Source organism: Coregonus clupeaformis, chromosome 2 (assembly GCF_020615455.1).
Source record: "Coregonus clupeaformis isolate EN_2021a chromosome 2, ASM2061545v1, whole genome shotgun sequence".
Lineage (NCBI taxonomy): Eukaryota > Metazoa > Chordata > Actinopteri > Salmoniformes > Salmonidae > Coregonus > Coregonus clupeaformis.
The window spans coordinates 35,483,225-35,501,669 of NC_059193.1; the positions used below are offsets into that span (position 1 = coordinate 35,483,225).

Here is an 18,445-nt window from a genome sequence, read left to right on the forward strand (position 1 = left end):
AGGGCCGTCTGAAGTTTGCCAATGAACATCTGAATGATTCAGAGGAGAACTGGGTGAAAGTGTTGTGGTCAGATGAGAACAAAATTGAGCTATTTGGCATCAACTCAACTCGCCGTGTTTGGAAGAGGAATGCTGCCTATGACCCCAAAAACACCATCCCCACAGTCAAACATGGAGGTGGAAACATAATGCTTTTGGGGTGTTTTTCTGCTAAGGGGACAGGACAACTTCACCGCATCAAAGGGACGATGGACGGGGCCATGTACCGTCAAATCTTGGGTGAGAACCTCCTTCCCTCAGCCAGGGCATTGAAAATGGGTCGTGGATGGGTATTCCATGACCCAAAACACACGGTCAAGGCAACAAAGGAGTGGCTCAAGAAGAAGCACATTAAGGTCCTGGAGTGGTTATAGCCAATCTCCAGACCTTAATCCCATAACAAATCTGTGGAGGGAGCTGAAGGTTCGAGTTGCCAAACGTCAGCCTCAAAACCTTAATGACTTGGAGAAGATCTGCAAAGAGGAGTGGGACAAAATCCCTCCTGAGATGTGTGCAAACCTGGTGGCCAACTACAAGAAACGTCTGACCTCTGTGATTGCCAACAAGGGTTTTTCCACCAAGTACTAAGTCATGTTTTGCAGAGGGGTCAAATACTTATTTCCCTCATTAAAATGCAAATCAATTTATAAAAATTTTGAAATGCGTTTTTCTGTATTTTATTGTTGTTATTCTGTCTCTCACTGTTCAAATAAACCTACCATTAAAATTATAGACTGATCATGTCTTTGTCAGTTGGCAAACTTTTAAAATCAGCAGGGGATCAAATACTTTTTTCCCTCACTGTAAATGTAAATGTGTCCAGCCACACATATTGACCAAGCAGACAGGTTTAAAATAAGTTATATGGCTATGCAAGTCACCCAGGATTAGACTGTCTGCTAATCATCTCTCTAAACAATAATCACATAATAAGATGGCTACTAGGCAGTCCAAATTTGATATCTTGCACGATTATTGGCAAAAGAGCTGATCTGATTGGCCAAAAATACCAATTACTGGTAAAGATCAGAATTGGGCTGGCTGTGTAAACGCAGCCTAATTCCCTTAAGCATTGTTCACACTGCAGGCCTTAATGCTGAAATCAGTTTTGGTTTTTACATTTTTTGTGTGTTCAGACAGCAGTCATTTGCTGACATGGCTACGCTAGTTTTCATAGTAACAACGGGTGTGTGCGCAGTGATGTATGCTGATTGGTGGTGGTGCTCGTGCTTCCTATCATGCATAAGTTATGTAGCAAGCTAAGGTGACAACAATGCCTGCCATGAACGCTTCCCAGTTGTTTTGAATGTTCAAAATCATAGTGTAAGGACACTTTAAAACCCTCAAACGATAAGATGACGCAACTTTGAAAAATAGTCCTTTTTGGCAAGCCACAGCAGTCAACAAGCTAGCTAGGTAGCAGTTTCGCTTTGTAGCACAATCATTAATTTGTATGTAAACAATTAACAAGCTAGTTAGTTACCACATGTTCTTGTCAAACTGTCAACAGAGTAGCTAGCAAGCAACAATAATGACAAATAACAGTCTAAAAACCACTTGAGAGCAAATAAATAAGATTTGACCATTCAGACACAAATCGCATGGCCAGGAATCAGATTTGCATCTGATTTCAAACCACTTAGGAAGGTGGTTTGAAATATGGCTTGAAATATCTGATTTCATATGCTTTTTGGCTGTTCAGACTGCTGGAAAAATAACAGATTATAATCAGATATGCAATTATTATTATTTTTGAGTCACTTCAAACTGCCAATGTGAACAAGGCTTAAAGCGGCAATCAGCAATTGAAGCAATAACAAAGCACTCCCCACCGCTGTTTCTGTAAAAAGCAGGGGGATGGGGCTGGAGTAATGTAACAACTAAAATTCAAAGACAGAACTATGGATGCAAGGACTGACCATCAATGATATCAACATTATAGTTTAAGGCTATACAGTGTTTGTTTACATTTACTTTGTTTACAAACATTGGAGTAAAATAAGCTTATATTTTAGGTTCTGATGGGGTACTACAGTTGAACTAAGCTTATGAGGCATTTATAAGTTATATTCTTCAAGAATCAATTGGTACATACAGTATCAGTCATTTCAAGTCCAAAAATGGATGTAGCAACAGCTGATTGCCCCTTTAAGTGTGGCTGGTCATGCTGCAAACTCTGTCAGAAAAAGACCAGAATAAAACACACATTGACAGGTTCTTTTTTGTTTGTTTTTTACAAACTTCCTCTCTGTCGGCAGAAAGCCTTGTAACTATATTCACAACAATGCCATATTGTAGTAGGCTACAGCATAATGTGCAATTAATTAGGGAGATCTATACAGGCAATTGGAATGGCATTGATTAGGCTAATGGTTCACAGTTTGTTTGTCTCAGATAATGACACACCTTTTTAAAGTGTTGGGTTGATAAAGCTTCATTTAAACTGTTTGGGGGTTATATAGGTAGTCGTAACTTTTGTATGCCTTATCCATGAGTTTTTAACCACATTATTTTAAATAAACTTCTGTACTCATGATTTCTGAGATATTTACATTTTAGTCATTTAGCAGACGCTCTTATCCAGAGCGACTTACAGTTAGTGAATACATTTTTTTTATTTTTTTATACTGGCCCCCCGTGGGAATCGAACCCACAACCCTGGCGTTGCAAACGCCATGCTCTATCAACTGAGCTACATCCCTGCCGGCCATTCCCTCCCCTACCCTGGACGACGCTGGGCCAATTGTGCGCCGCCCATGAGTCTCCCGGTCGCGGCCGGCTGCGACAGAGCCTGGATTCGAACCAGGATCTCTAGTGGCACAGTTAGCACTGCGAAGCAGTGCCTTAGACCACTGCGCCACTCAGGAGACAGCTGGCATTTCATTTTGCAAACAGCCTACAGGAAAACAACACTTTGATGCTTTGGATTTCAGCAAAAAAAAACGTGTTGTCACCAAAAAATAAAATTAATTGTTTTAAGTCTTTAATATCCTAAAATAATTAAAGAGGAAATTGCAATAGTGACTGCTTTAGACACAGACACACAGATATAGTGAACTACTGTCATTGGGTTGTTGACATTGCAGCCGAGTGACCAACAGTGCAGGCGACTGCCAACTGACTGATCTACAAATAACCTTGCATCATAAATAACTACTCATTACTATTAGTAGATCAGTCAGTCAGTCACAATTTACCCATGATTTTTCTCTGCTTCTACCCACTTCATGACTAACTGCAGTAGGCAATCTCCACAGGAATCGCTGATGCATCCGCTATGTTGGGTGACATTCTTTACCAATTATTTCGGTATTTTAATTTCTTATCATATAGTCTCAATTAGTTAGTAATCTGAAGATTTTAAAATAATTTTGCTACAGCATTTGAATGGTTTCTTTGTTGATTTGATGTGAGCCAGGCATAAATATTTTATTTAGCAATCGGTTTCCCCCCCTCTGCATTTGAGATGGTACAGTCCATATTGTGAAGCGGCATCGTCCTTTTTATTTCAGTTCATGTGAAAGATATCACGTTCTGTCAACGTCTTTATTCATCAAGCCTATGTGTAAAGAGATGATGGGATGCCCCAAGAAATCGAGAGTACATGGTTTGTCATAAGAAAATGAATATTAGTACAGATAAATGTGCCAGCATTTAAAGATACGTTTACTGTCTGCATGAGAGAGTGTCCGTTGACCCTGAATTCCTAGACGGTGAAAAGAGCCAGTTTACCGGTGGGAGCAAAGCCGAGCTTGAGCTCTGTGTGGAAAGATGTCGCCCGTGCAGAAAACGATGTCTGATCTTCGCTCCCGAGTGGAGGGTGAGTAGCAAGCTAGATAACTGTCTATGTGCATGGGTTAGTTAGCTACAATTGAGAGAAATGCCCAATTTATATCCCTGTGAGATTGATATCATTATTTTTGGTTATGAACAGGGCGCCTGTCTTAGCAAAGAATGCTTGCTAGCTAAATGATCGCAGCTAACTTTAGCTAGCTATTAGCCTATTATCCAGCTAAGTGAGCTGATTGGCTAAACTTTACAACTACCACTTAGTTAGCTAGCTTTATAGCACAATAGTGTGTGATTGGGCCAGCAATTCGGGGCGTTAATGCATTCAATTGGTTTTTAAGTATTGAGACCAAACCAAATGGATTTGAATGAAAAGTATTTGAATAAACATGAAAAGGTGAATGTAAGAAGCAAACATCATTTCAAATAGGCTACAAATCATATTAAACAGCATATAAACACTCTAAATAGGTCAGGAGCCAGACAGGGAGCCTAAGAAGTAATGAAAATAAATTATTTAGGCTATATTTTTTCAATTCTTTCTAGGCTATAGCCTACAAAGAAATACATTGTGAAGCATTTATGAGTGCGACACAATAAATTGTGCATATAGGCTGTGACTTACTTAGAATGAAATACAAATTAAACGAAAAATGACTTATTAGTACCTTTGAATTCATTTTTAGAAACACGAGTTTGGCCAGTCTGTGGCTTCAGGCTCATGCGATGGTGCCTGGAGAGCCGGCCAGCAGCAGAGAATCCCCTCTCCACACTTGCAGAGCCACTGGGGATGCTAAACACCCTTTTGGCCACTCTTGCCAGGCTGGGCAGAGATGCAGAGTTGTTTTTTTTGGTTTTTCTATAGGTAGGCCTAAAGGTTTTTAGGCAGAATAACACAATCAAAATGGAAAGCTCCTTGAACGTGTGAATATGCCAGGCCTATTGGGCCAAAATCAATTATGGCCTATTGTATAGGTAATAGAACGAAAATGAACGAAACGTTTAAGAGATCAGATTTTTAGTTTATAAATACTTTGCTACAATGATAGTTATCTACCCACCTCATTCCTTTCTTTTAGCATGTGCATGTAGCAAGTACACCGTCATGCTTTTGGGATACGTGTCTTTTCAGATTCCACAATGATTCTTTAGTTGTGGACACTACTCTTGTTCTTGGTCCTCAACATTCTGAAAGTATTCAGACTTCTTCACTTTTTCCACATTTCAAATCAAATCAAATCAAATCAAATCAAATTTTATTGGTCACATGCGCCGAATACAACAGGTGCAGACATTACAGTGAAATGCTTACTTACAGCCCTTAACCAACAGTGCATTTATTTTAAACAAAAAAGTAAGAATAAAACAACAACAAAAAAGTGTTGAGAAAAAAAGAGCAGAAGTAAAAATAAAGTGACAGTAGGGAGGCTATATATACAATAGAATAAAGTGACAGTAGGGAGGCTATATATACAGGGGGTACCGTTGCATAGTCAATGTGCGGGGGCACCGGCTAGTTGAGGTAGTTGAGGTAATATGTACATGTGGGTAGAGTTAAAGTGACTATGCATAAATACTTAACAGAGTAGCAGCAGCGTAAAAGTATGGGGTGGGGGGGCAGTGCAAATAGTCCGGGTAGCCATGATTAGCTGTTCAGGAGTCTTATGGCTTGGGGGTAGAAGCTGTTGAGAAGTCTTTTGGACCTAGACTTGGCACTCCGGTACCGCTTGCCGTGCGGTAGCAGAGAGAACAGTCTATGACTAGGGTGACTGGAGTCTTTGACAATTTTGAGGGCCTTCCTCTGACACCGCCTGGTATAGAGGTCCTGGATGGCAGGGAGCTTTGCCCCTGTGATGTACTGGGCCGTACGCACTACCCTCTGTAGTGCCTTGCGGTCAGAGGCCAAGCAGTTGCCATACCAGGCGGTGATGCAACCAGTCAGGATGCTCTCGATGGTGCAGCTGTAGAATTTTTGAGGATCTGAGGACCCATGCCAAATCTTTTTAGTCTCCTGAGGGGGAATAGGCTTTGTCGTGCCCTCTTCACGACTGTCTTGGTGTGTTTGGACCATGATAGTTCGTTGGTGATGTGGACACCAAGGAACTTGAAGCTCTCAACCTGTTCCACTACAGCCCCGTCGATGAGAATGGGGGCGTGCTCAGTCCTCTTTTTTTCCTGTAGTCCACAATCATCTCCTTTGTCTTGGTCACGTTGAGGGAGAGGTTGTTGTCCTGGCACCACACGGCCAGATCTCTGACCTCCTCCCTATAGGCTGTCTCATCGTTGTCGGTGATCAGGCCTACCACTGTTGTGTCGTCGGCAAACTTAATGATGGTGTTGGAGTCGTGCCTGGCCATGCAGTCATGGGTGAACAGAGAGTACAGGAGGGGACTGAGCACGCACCCCTGAGGGGCCCCCGTGTTGAGGATCAGTGTGGCAGATGTGTTGTTACCTACCCTTACCACCTGGGGGCGGCCCGTCAGGAAGTCCAGGATCCAGTTGCAGAGGGAGGTGTTTAGTCCCAGGATCCTTAGCTTAGTGATGAGCTTTGAGGGCACTATGGTGTTGAATGCTGAGCTGTAGTCAATGAATAGCATTCTCACGTAGGTGTTCCTCTCATTTTGTTACATTACAGCCTTATTCTAAAATTGATTACATTAATGTTTCTCCTCATCAATCTACACACAATACCCCATAATGACAAAGCGAAAACAGGTTTTTAGAATTTCTTTTAACAATTTATTGAAAATATAAAACAGAAATACCTTATTTACAGAAGTATGCTTTACGGTGGGAACTATACATGCGGAGATCATCCGTTCACCCACACCGCATCTCACAAAGACACGGCAGATGGAACCAAAAATCTCCAATTTGGACTCCAGACCAAAGGACACATTTCCATCGGTCTAATGTCCATTGCTCGTGTTTCTTGGCCCAAGCAAGTCTCTTTTTCTTATTGGTGTCCTTTAGTAGTGGTTCCTTTGCAGCAAATCGAGCACGAAGGCCTGATTCACACAGTCTCCTCTGAACAGTTGATGTTGAGATGTGTCTGTTACTTGAACTCTGTGAAGCATTTAATTGGGCTGCAATTTCTGAGGCTGGTAACTCTAATGAACTTATCCTCTGCAGCAGAGATAACTCTGGGTCTTCCTTTCCTGTGGCGGTCCTCATGAGAGCCAGTTTCATCATAGTGCTTGATGGTTTTTGCGACTGCACTTGAAGAAACTTTCAAAGTTCTTAATGTTCTGTATTGACTGACCTTCATGTCCTAAAGTAATGATGGACTGTCGTTTCTCTTTGCTTATTTGAGCTGTGCTTGCCATAATATGGACTTGGTCTTTTACCAAATAGGGCTATCTTCTGTATACCCCCCCTACCTTGTCACAACACAACTTATTGGCTCAAACGCATTAAGAAGGAAAGAAATTCCACAAATTAACTTTTTAAGAAGGCACACCTATTAATTGAAATACATTCCAGGTGAGTACCTCATGAAGCTGGTTGAGAGAATGCCAAGAGTGTGCAACGCTGTTATCAAGGCAAAGGGTGGTTATTTGAAGAATCTCAAATATAAAATATATTTTGATTTGTTTAACACTTTTTTAGTTACTACATGATTCCATATGTGTTATTTCATAGTTTTGATGACTTCACTATTATTCTACAATGTAGAAAATGGTACAAATAAAGCAAAACCCTTGAATGAGTAGGTGTTATAAAACTTTGGACCGGTAGTGTATATCATACACAACAGTTGAGGAACAATGGGAAAGTAATTCTACTTTGAAAGTTGATAAACTTGTAACCGCACTTTTGAGAAAATGACCCTTGAATGTTTTGGTACACCTACTGGAGAGCTCTTCATTCTCTACACCCATTCAGCATCGTTCACACCCTCTTAAGCCCCACCCATCTCTTTAAGGCTTGACATGCGAGGCCATGTGCTATGCAGAGTGAGTACAATAGTGTACTAAACAACCAAAGATTTCAAGACTAAAGGCTGGTTTATCAGAGGAGACTGCTGAGGGGAGAACGACTCATAATAATAATGGCCACCAACCTCCTGTGTGGTTTATACTACGTCTATCGACATGTCTGTAGACAGTTGTCGCAGTGACATCAAGAATTTTCTATTGTCATCCGACATCAAACTTGTCGTTGTCGTTATGAAAAAGTAGAAACACAAAAACTACAGGCTGCATGACATCAGCAGCCTGGTGGTCCAAAATAGCATAACAAACCAGGCAACTAAAAGCAACTTTCTAAACAATGTTTTGGTTAGTTTCTAGCTTGTTAGCTAGCTAGCTAACATTAAGTTAGCTGGCTAGCCAGTTCAAATATTGACCATATCATATAGCTGACAATGTCTTTAACTTTAGCTAATTTGTATTCGTTATTACAGGAAAATAAACTCACAACAAGATCATTATTTACAAGTTAATGGCGAGCTAATTACAGAAAATAGCTTACGGCTGTGAGTATGACGAAATAAAAGCAGGGACTTGGACATTGTCTCGTTGGCATTTTTGATTTTATTTGATATAGTGTGTGTTTACAACAGACAGAAATGTGAAGAAAAACATTACCTGCGCCAAAGTCAAATTAGGATATAACGTTAGGCCAATGAGACAGTGTCCAAGTCCCTGCTTTTATTTTGTCACACTCACAGCCGTAAGCTATAGACATTTAGCTAGCTAGCTAAACAATTAACCATTAATAATGTTATAACCCTGCATGAACTACCTAGGTGAACTACCTGCATGAACTACCTAGGTTCAATGTTAGCTAGCTAGCTAACATTAGGCTATAACTAGCAATGCAAATGGCTCTAAAATACGTAATATTACTACACAGATCATACAGGTAACGTTAGCTAGCTAGCTAACAGTGTGCTTTCACTTGCAATGAAAACAACTTTCTGACAAAATTAGAAACGTGTAATATCTGAAAATGTAGCTAGCTAGACTCTCTTACCCGTATACATGGATGAACACTTCTCCTTCTCTGTCGTGGATGCCATGATTTCCCTTAGTTTGAAGATGTAAAATCGAAGACAGGTGTTTTATACAACAGCCTCCTTCTGTGTGTTCTCTTTTGACTCCCTCTGCATTTTTTGCAATCAAATGCCTGAATTTTCTCCATCTCCTTAGCTATCATAATCGGCTTCCACCGGGCATTCCACTGATTTCAAAACTCGGTCCTCCAGAAAGTGGAGAGCATTAGGAACACTTATGCAATCTTCGTGATATCTTTCAAAATAGCCGCATTAGAAAGAATTACCTACACATACTGAGCAGCTCATGTTATAGACAGAAACGTGCTACATGGCAGACCAATCCGAACTCATCTCTCGGCATGTCCAGCCCATCCATTATCTCAGCCTATCATGGTAAGCGGGAAGGTTCCTGTCTTTTTCCGTGGATAAACCAACTAGGCTCGTAATTTAACAATTGTATTCGTATTTACAGATGGCATACACGTTTGTTATTAAGGCACATGAAGTTCACGTTCCAGAAGGCATTTCTGCCAAAAAAATGCATTTTGATAAAGAATGAATGTTTCAGTTCAAATGCCTCTCCCGTAGAGTAGTGATGCACGACATACACCTAGTTTCCTGAATGAGTCACATTTGGCCTTGTGTTTTAGGTCATTGTCCTGCTGAAAGCTGAATTTGTCTCCCAGTGTCTGTTGGAAAGGTTTTCCTCTAGGATTTTGCCAGTGCTTATCTCTATTCCCTTTCTTTTTATCTTAAAAAAAACTCTCTAGTCCTTGCCGATGACAAGTAGCCACCACCATGCTTGAAAATATGAAGAGTGGTACTCAGTGATGTGTTGGATTTGCCCCAAACATAACGCTTTGTATTCAGTACATTAAGTTAATTTCTTTGCCTTATTGCAAACAGGATGCATGTTTTGGAATATTTTTATTCTGTACAGGGTTCCTTCTTTTCACTGTGTCATTTAGGGTAGTATTGTGGAGTAACTGCAATGTTGGTGTTCCATCCTCAGTTTTCTCCTACCACAACCATTAAACTCTGTAACTGTTTTAAAGTAACCATTGGCCTCATGGTGAAATCCCTGAGCGGTTTCCTTCCTCTCTAGGAAGTGAGTTAAGGATGCGTGTATCTTTGTAGTGACTGGGTGTATTAATACACCATCCAAAGTGCAATTAATAACTTCACCATGCATTTTTTTTTTTTTACCCATCTACCAATGGGTGCCCTTCTTTGCGAGGCATTGGAACACCTCCCTGGTCTTTGTGGTTGAATCTGTGTTTGAAATTCGCTGCTCGACTGAGGGACCTCACAGATAATGTATGTGTGGGGTACAGAGATGAGGTAGTCATTCAAACATTGTGAGTCTATGCAACTTATTATGTGACTTGTTAAGCAAAAATTTACTCCTGAACTTATTGAGGCTTGCAATAACAAAAGGGATGAATACTTATTGACTCAAGACATTTCAGCTTTGACATTATGGGGTATTGTGTGTAGCCCAGTGACAGAAATCTCAATTTAATCCATTTTAAATTTAAGCTGTAAAATGTGGAAAAAGCCAAGTGGTGTGAATAATTTCTGAAGGCACTGTAGATCAAAACACTTGGGAACTGTTGGAATTATAGAAATAAAATGATTTATATTAAGAAGCAAAGTGGAAAGCAGCATCGTTCTTGTTTGGAACAATGTGTTGACTGCATTTGACCTAACAGAACAGCATGCAACCTTAGAGTATATCTTACAGCGAGGAGGAGGAACTGCCCTGCTTGAGTGACAGGGGGTGGGGCTTTGTGTGTGGGAAGCAGACACAAGAGGGAGAAGGGGGTAGCTGCAGCCCAATATGGAAACTGGAGAATGGGCGGGTGGGTGTGTCTAAAAGAAAGTAGTGGGCGTGTGGAAAGTAGTTTGTGTGTCGAAAGCGCTCTGCTACAGGTTAGACGGTTTTGATTGAGCAGTGTTTTTTTTTCTCTTCTGTTTCTTACCAGACAACTACCATACAATGAGCTACCATACCGCGAGAGTTTGGACTTTTGTTTTGAAGCCAGAGGATGAGTCTGAGTCGTAGTGAATGACATCTATGAGTCTGAGGTGACATCTAGATGGTTGTCAATATTAGTTATTTGTTGTGTAGGCCGCTATCCTACTTGAAATCAATTCCTTGGAGGGCAAAAAATGACCACGTTAGCTACTGCTGGCAACACGACTGTGATACCCAGTAAGAAGAACCTCAGGTCGGCAGGCACGTCGATACAACACTAGTGCACTGTTCGCCGGAATATCAACTTGTCGTGCAGCCCAATCAGCCAAGCAAAACGTTCTTGAGTGGCAACAAATTGGGCTGCAGCTACCCATACTTGACAAGAGGAGAGAGAGAGAGACGACAAGCTGATTAAACTATAAAAAGGGTTTTGATCCCGGGATGTGTCGCAGCCGGCTGTGACCGGGAGACCCATGAGGCGGCGCACAATTGGCCCAGCGTTGTCTGGGTTAGGGGAGGGTTTGGCCTGCTGGGATGTCCTCGTCCCATCGCGCTCTAGCAACTCCTTGTGGCGACCGGGCGCATACACGCTGACTACGGTTGCCAGTTGTACGGTGTTTCCTCCGACACATTGGTGCAGCTGGCTTTCGGGATTAAGTGGGCAGTGCGGCTTGGCAGGGTCGTGTTTCAGAGGACGCATGGCACTCGACCTTCACCTCTCCCGAGTCTGTACGGGAGTTTCAGCAATCTGACAAGACTGTAATAATACCACTTGGATATCATGAAATGGGGGAGGAAAAAGGGGTTAAAAGTACCAAAGAAATAAAATATATACAGTACCAGTCAAACGTTTGGACACACCTACTCTTTCCAGGGTTTTTCTTTATTTTTACTATTTTCTACATTGTAGAATAATAGTGAAGACATTCAAAACTATGAAATAACACATATGGAATCATGTAGTAACAAAAAAAGCGTTAAACAAATCAAAATATATTTAATGCCTTTGAGCCAATCAGTTGTGTAGGGTTGGTATACAGAAGATAGCCCTTTGTGGTAAAAAAACAAGTCCATATTATGGCAAAAACAGCTCAAATAAGCAAAGAGAAACAACAGTCCATCATGACTTTAAGACAAGAAGGTGAGTAAATCCGGAAAATGTCAAGAACTTTGAAAGTTTCTTCAAGTGCAGTCACAAAAACCATCAAGCGCTATGATGAAGTCTTTTTTCAGCATAACACCGGTCATTATGAATTGAAGTTGTAAACCTTTTGAAATTAACTTCAAGCATTAACCAGACAGTCTGTATGTTTCTCAGTTCAGCATGTAACAATTCACTGCCTCCCTCTTCACAAGTTCTGTACCAGGAACACCAGCCTATTGACAGTTTCTGGCTTCAAAATTGCCCTGTGGCATGTGACCACATTGCCCCCAGTGCTAAATGCTCTCTGAGGGCGAACCTGTGGCAGACAACTCAATTGTGGGAAGTTGGATGCGTGAACTCGCCACCACTCCAAAGGATCAGCCTCACTGTCTGCTGCCATCATCAGAGTGTAGCTGTCCAGCTCTTGCTCGATGACCTCTCTGGGTTCTTAAGGCAGGTGCACTACTGGTTTTCTTAAAGAAGCTCTCAAGGCTCTTCTTGGACTTCTTTGCTGATTGTGGAGCAGTGGCAGCCTCTTTCTCTCTCTCCCACGGCTGTGTTCCCTACCAGGAGGGCTTCTGTCTCGGAGGCAGCTCTCACCTTCACCTCCACCAGCTTCTCAGTGGTCATGTAGGTGGTCTTGAACCTTGGGTCCAGAAAGGTAGCCATGGTGAGCAGCTCATCTGTTTCAGGGTAAGTGTATTTGTCATTCAGGTAATTGAGGACCCTCATCTTAATCTCTCCGGTCAGTTTGGCTTCGCCCTAATTTGATATCAGAACCTCTGTCTTGAACAAATAGAGGACCGGCTTCAGATAGGACACACTCACGTATGTCTCTCCTGACGGGGCATCAGTGAAATCCTGGAGGGGCTTAAGTGCTGTCGTGATAGATTCAAAGACCTCAATGTCTTGCCAGGAGGGTGCAAGGTGACATGTTTTTTTGTCTGCTGCCAGGACTTGTGTGATGGCCTTTTCCTGCTCCAGGACTCTTTCCATCATCTGCAGTCGAGATCCCCACCTTGTCGGGGATTCTGTGATGAGCTTGTGGAGGGGCAGGCTCTGTTTATCCTGTGCACTTGTCAGGGCCTTCTGCTTCTTCCAACTATAGGAAAATGTGCTGACCACTTTCTTGCACACTCCTGTGGCCCGGGAAACCCGATGTTCGTTTTGGACACTCCTCTCTGCAAATTAAAAAGGTGAAAAGTAATTACATATGAATCACAATTATTCAATAGAAATAACATAGCATCTGCTGAAATTACAACAATTTATAGCATGGACACTGGACATGATTACAAATGTAATCCATCTATAGATTTACAAACAACTGTTGTGATTAAGAGAGCTATGTTGCTTTAGAAAACGGGATCATTTATTGGGTAGGCTATTATTGAAAGAGAGAGGATAGATTCATATATTGAAACCATAGGCTAATGTATCAATTATAAATAAAAGCAATGTAATCCATGTAATGTTTGGATATTGCACACATTTACAAATATTCTAGATTTGCATAGCTGTATATATCCGGCTTAACGTATAAGAAGGATCAGGCAGTGTAGTCAGCTCTAACTTTAAACAGAGGAGATAAGGAATACAACAGTTATTCTGTATTTTATGTTGTTTTTAAGTGACGTTATATTTCTACCTAGCTCTGTGTTTTGGACGTTGAAACTTACCAATAGCAATGTGTAGCCTGTGTCTGAAACACCCTAGTCTTGTCCATTTGTTCATCTCCAATGCTTTGACCATGTTCGATCTGCTGTTGGTAGTCATACATAATTGACGCGACTCTTTCAAGCCCCAGGATGAAAGTGCCTCCCTCAGCCCAGCTGCAATTATTTATCCGGTGTGGTCGTCATTTGCTTTGCAGCTTCCAGTTGTCGTCAATGTAATGAATCGTGAGGCTAATGTATGGCTCTGTGGTCCGGCTTGACCATAAGTCGGCAGTGGTAGAGAAGAATGCAGCGTTACGGATTTCGTTGGCAACTCTGTCCCGACATTCTGTGTAGAGTTCTGGCAGACATGTTTTGCTGAAGTATTTACGGCTCGGGATCTCGTATCTTGGGTCTAGAGTTCGAATCAACTTTCCATGTCTTTTGCTATGTGATACGTAATTGCACTCGTTATCTCATTCCACTTCTTGCTCCTCTTGTCATAGGGAGTACCACTAATGAATGATGCCTTGAGTGATAGCTGAGTGCGGGTCTGGCTTGAAGATGTCTTGGGACTTGCTCCGGGGGTTTGTTGCACGCATTCTGGTAGATTCTTCATATTCATGCACATGCAGGGTTTTCCAGTGGTGAAAGAGATTGCTGGTGTTTCCACCTTTGGCTAGCACAATGCTTCGACAACTTCCACAGTACTGTTTGTTGGTCGAGGTCGGATATCTTAAAGCCAAACCAGTTCCAAACGACAGAGGAGGCCCCCTTTTTTTGAACCAATTCTTCCTCGTCCTGCAAATCAACCTCAATAGCGTTATTTTCCTTGTCTTCAGTCATCCTCAATGCTTGATTTTCGGACACTTTTGCTAACGAAAGGAGTTTACTTCACCAAATGTTCGCTTACTCTGCAGTTGCGCATGCTTGTTTGTTGACTTTGATTGGCAAGCAGATTGCGTGTAACGTCCATGCTTCTAGTTTTTTTCTTAGCTAAAAAAGGCTATGTTTCTAGTAAAATAAACAATTAGAACTAGCCCAATAGGCTGTATCAATCAACAGAAATGTTTTACCAAAACCCCCCCGCCTTATTTCATACATTAATTTATCATGATATGCACGATATGGCAAAATCCATATCATTGCACAACGTCGTACTGGTATTCACATTCATACCGGTATACCGCCCACCCCTACTCTCCCTATCATAAATCTACAGACATGGACGTAAACCAGCTATGCCCACAAATGTCTTCTGCGCAGAGATTAGGCTACACTAAGATATACTGTGTAATAAACTATTAGTATGCCTAGGTTTTGAAATGCTATACTAATGTTTTTTGAATAAATTAATTATGCAGTGTGCATGGAATTTTGGACCAACAGCACAGTTGGACAATTTGCCATTCAGACATAAACGGAGACAGCATATTAGCTTAAGCCTTTAGGCTATTTACTCTCACTTTGTATTCCAACCAGTTTTTCTGAAAAAATTGGTGGATAACGATTATTCTGGTTGTTGTAAGTGACTACATTACACATTTGGAAGGATATCAAAACACATGTATTTTGGTTAGTGCAGAGCTATAGGCCTATTTAACTGACACAGCAAACTGCAATATTAGGATTCCCTCTTATTGGACAAAAGGCTGTTAAAATGGTTTGTCATAGAAATGATAAGAACAGGTCTTGGTGACTGATTCATAGTGATCGATACAGTTACATATTGGGATATTTTTTGACGATATATCACATCGTATCGTTTTGACAATATCGCAATATTATTTTTGTGGTAGTTGGCTGTACAGTGAGGGGAAAAAAGTATTTGATCCCCTGCTGATTTTGTACGTTTGCCCACTGACAAAGACATGATCAGTCTATAATTTGATTTGCATTTTAATGAGGGAAATAAGTATTTGACCCCTCTGCAAAACATGACTTAGTACTTGGTGGCAAAACCCTTGTTGGCAATCACAGAGGTCAGACGTTTCTTGTAGTTGACCACCAGGTTTGCACACATCTCAGGAGGGATTTTGTCCCACTCCTCTTTGCAGATCTTCTCCAAGTCATTAAGGTTTCGAGGCTGACGTTTGGCAACTCGAACCTTCAGCTCCCTCCACAGATTTTCTATGGGATTAAGGTCTGGAGACTGGCTAGGCCACTCCAGGACCTTAATGTGCTTCTTCTTGAGCCACTCCTTTGTTGCCTTGACCGTGTGTTTTGGGTCATTGTCATGCTGGAATACCCATCCACGGCCCATTTTCAATGACCTGGCTGAGGGAAGGAGGTTCTCACCCAAGATTTGACGGTACATGGCCCTGTCCATCGTCCCTTTGATGCGGTGAAGTTGTCCTGTCCCCTTAGCAGAAAAACACCCCCAAAGCATAATGTTTCCACCTCCATGTTTGACGGTGGGGATGGTGTTCTTGGGCTCATAGGCAGCATTCCTCCTCCTCCAAACACGGCGAGTTAAGTTGATGCCGAAGAGCTCGATTTTGGTCTCAACTGACCACTTCCACCCAGTTCTCCTCTGAATCATTCAGATGTTCATTGGCAAACATCAGACGGGCCTGTATATGTGCTTTCTTGAGCAGAGGGACCTTGCAGGCGCTGCAGGATTTCAGTCCTTCACGGCGTAGTGTGTTACCAGTTGTTTTCTTGGTGACTATGGTCCCAGCTGCCTTGAGATCATTGACAAGATCCTCCCGTGTAGTTCTGGGCTGATTCCTCACCGTTCTCATGATCATTGCAACTCTACGAGGTGAGATCTTGCATGGAGCCCCAGGCCGAGTGAGATTGACAGTTATTTTGTGTTTCTTCCATTTGCGAATAATCGCACCAACTGTTGTCACCTTCTCACCTTGCCGATGGTCTTGTAGCCCATTCCAGCCTTGTGTAGGTCTACAATCTTGTCCCTGACATCCTTGGAGAGCTCTTTGGTCTTGGCCATGGTGGAGAGTTTGGAATCTGATTGATTGATTGCTTCTGTGGACAGGTGTCTTTTATACAGGTAACACACTGAGATTAGGAGCACTCCCTTTAAGAGTGTGCTCCTAATCTCAGCTCGTTACCTGTATAAAAGACACCTGGGAGCCAGAAATCTTTCTGATTGAGAGGGGGTCAAATACTTATTTCCCTCATTTAAAATGCAAATCAATTTATAACATTTTTGACATGCGTTTTTCTGGATTATGTTGTTGTTATTCTGTCTCTCACTGTTCAAATAAACCTACCATTAAAATGATAGACTGATCATGTCTTTGTCAGTGGGCAAACGTACAAAATCAGCAGGGGATCAAATACTTTTTTCCCTCACTGAACCTGCACCAAAACTCTAGTATTTTCCCTTTATAGCTTTTTCTCCATTAAATAGGGAGCCAATTTGTTTTAAGCACTTTTATTTCCATGACTGATCAAAACTTGTTTCTCATGGCTTTCTCTTGTCCCTCTGCAGCAGACGTATGGTGAGCAATATGTTTGGAACATCGAATCGCAATAAAATCAGTATCGAATCACAGTACAGATAGAATCGTGAGAATCGCTATACATATCGTATCGGCACCTAAGTATCGTGATAATATCATATCGTGAGGTCCCTGGCAATTTCTCTCCCTACTGAGTTACATTATAGTTTTATTCTCAGCCTCAAAGATGCAAAACAGAAATGATTTCCCATGCCTGGTGGTTCCAGAGTATTTGTGAAACCGAGCGCACTCATTTCCTCTCTGACAGAAAGGTAGAAAAAGAGTGAGAGAGGGAAATGCCTTTGCCCGTGCCATGCAAGGCCCAGTTTTTCCCCTGTGGGCGCCCCCTCCGGAATCCGTTGCCCCCTTAGTGCCCATTGTTCCGCCTTCCTGTCGGTTGGCTGACAAGTAATAATCCTGACATCTGGCCCACTCTCTCCGTTCGCCGGGCCCAAAACAAACCGAGATAACCACATGTGGCTAGAGAGCCGCATGTGGCTATGTCATACGCGGGAGGTTGTATTTTCTTGATTGAGCCATTGATCATATTTTCGCGATATTCCTACCTGGAGAAATGTGAAATTTATAAGAGGGTTCACCACACTTCAGACTCCACTCTGCGAGGTACATGATCTGCAGGTTGAACATGGTGAGATTGTAGGCTCCTAAATTCATAGTGCAGTTTGTTTAGTCAATTTTACAGCTAACTAGCTACTTCGCAGGCTGATATTGACTTTGGTATTATTGTGTGTAGCTTCGTTTGCTAGCTACCCATATAGAGAGCATTGCATTGTGGGTTTTGTAGTCGACTTGAGCTGCAACAGATTTACACAATGATTTTCACGTTGCTACCAACCTTATAATAAGGACAGAATTCAACATTTGTTCACCAAAAATATTGTTCTCCCGTATTAGTGTTATTTCAAGGATTTTTCCTTTAAGAAACAGTGTATGAGACAGAGGGAAGAAAAGGGTAGGTGAGAGTCTGCTTCGACCCTGCCTCTTCTTTCTTTCTTTCTTTCTTTCTTTCTTTCTTTCTTTCTTTCTTTCTTTCTTTCTTTCTTTCTTTCTTTCTTTCTTTCTTTCTTTCTTTCTTTCTTTCTTTCTTTCTTTCTTTCTTTCTTTCTTTCTTTCTTTCTTTCTTTCTTTCTTTCTTTCTTTCTTTCTTTCTTTCTTTCTTTCTTTCTTTCTTTCTTTCTTTCTTTCTTTCTTTCTTTCTTTCTTTCTTTCTTTCTTTCTTTCTTTCTTTCTTTCTTTCTTTCTTTCTTTCTTTCTTTCTTTCTTTCTTTCTTTCTTTCTTTCTTTCTTTCTTTCTTTCTTTCTTTCTTTCTTTCTTTCTTTCTTTCTTTCTTTCTTTCTTTCTTTCTTTCTTTC

At 41.5% G+C, this 18,445-nt stretch overlaps 1 protein-coding gene across 1 annotated transcript in view; it reads left to right on the forward strand.

The window, feature by feature from the left end:
• Window positions 1–3,563: 3,563 nt before the first annotated feature.
• The window catches only part of LOC121534793 (phospholipid-transporting ATPase IA), a 304,677-nt gene continuing 289,795 nt past the window's right edge, over window positions 3,564–18,445 (forward strand). Inside the window, 1 exon segment of the mRNA XM_041841366.2 lies at window positions 3,564–3,859. Coding sequence (XP_041697300.1) covers window positions 3,811–3,859 — 49 coding nt within the window. The 5' untranslated portion in view covers window positions 3,564–3,810.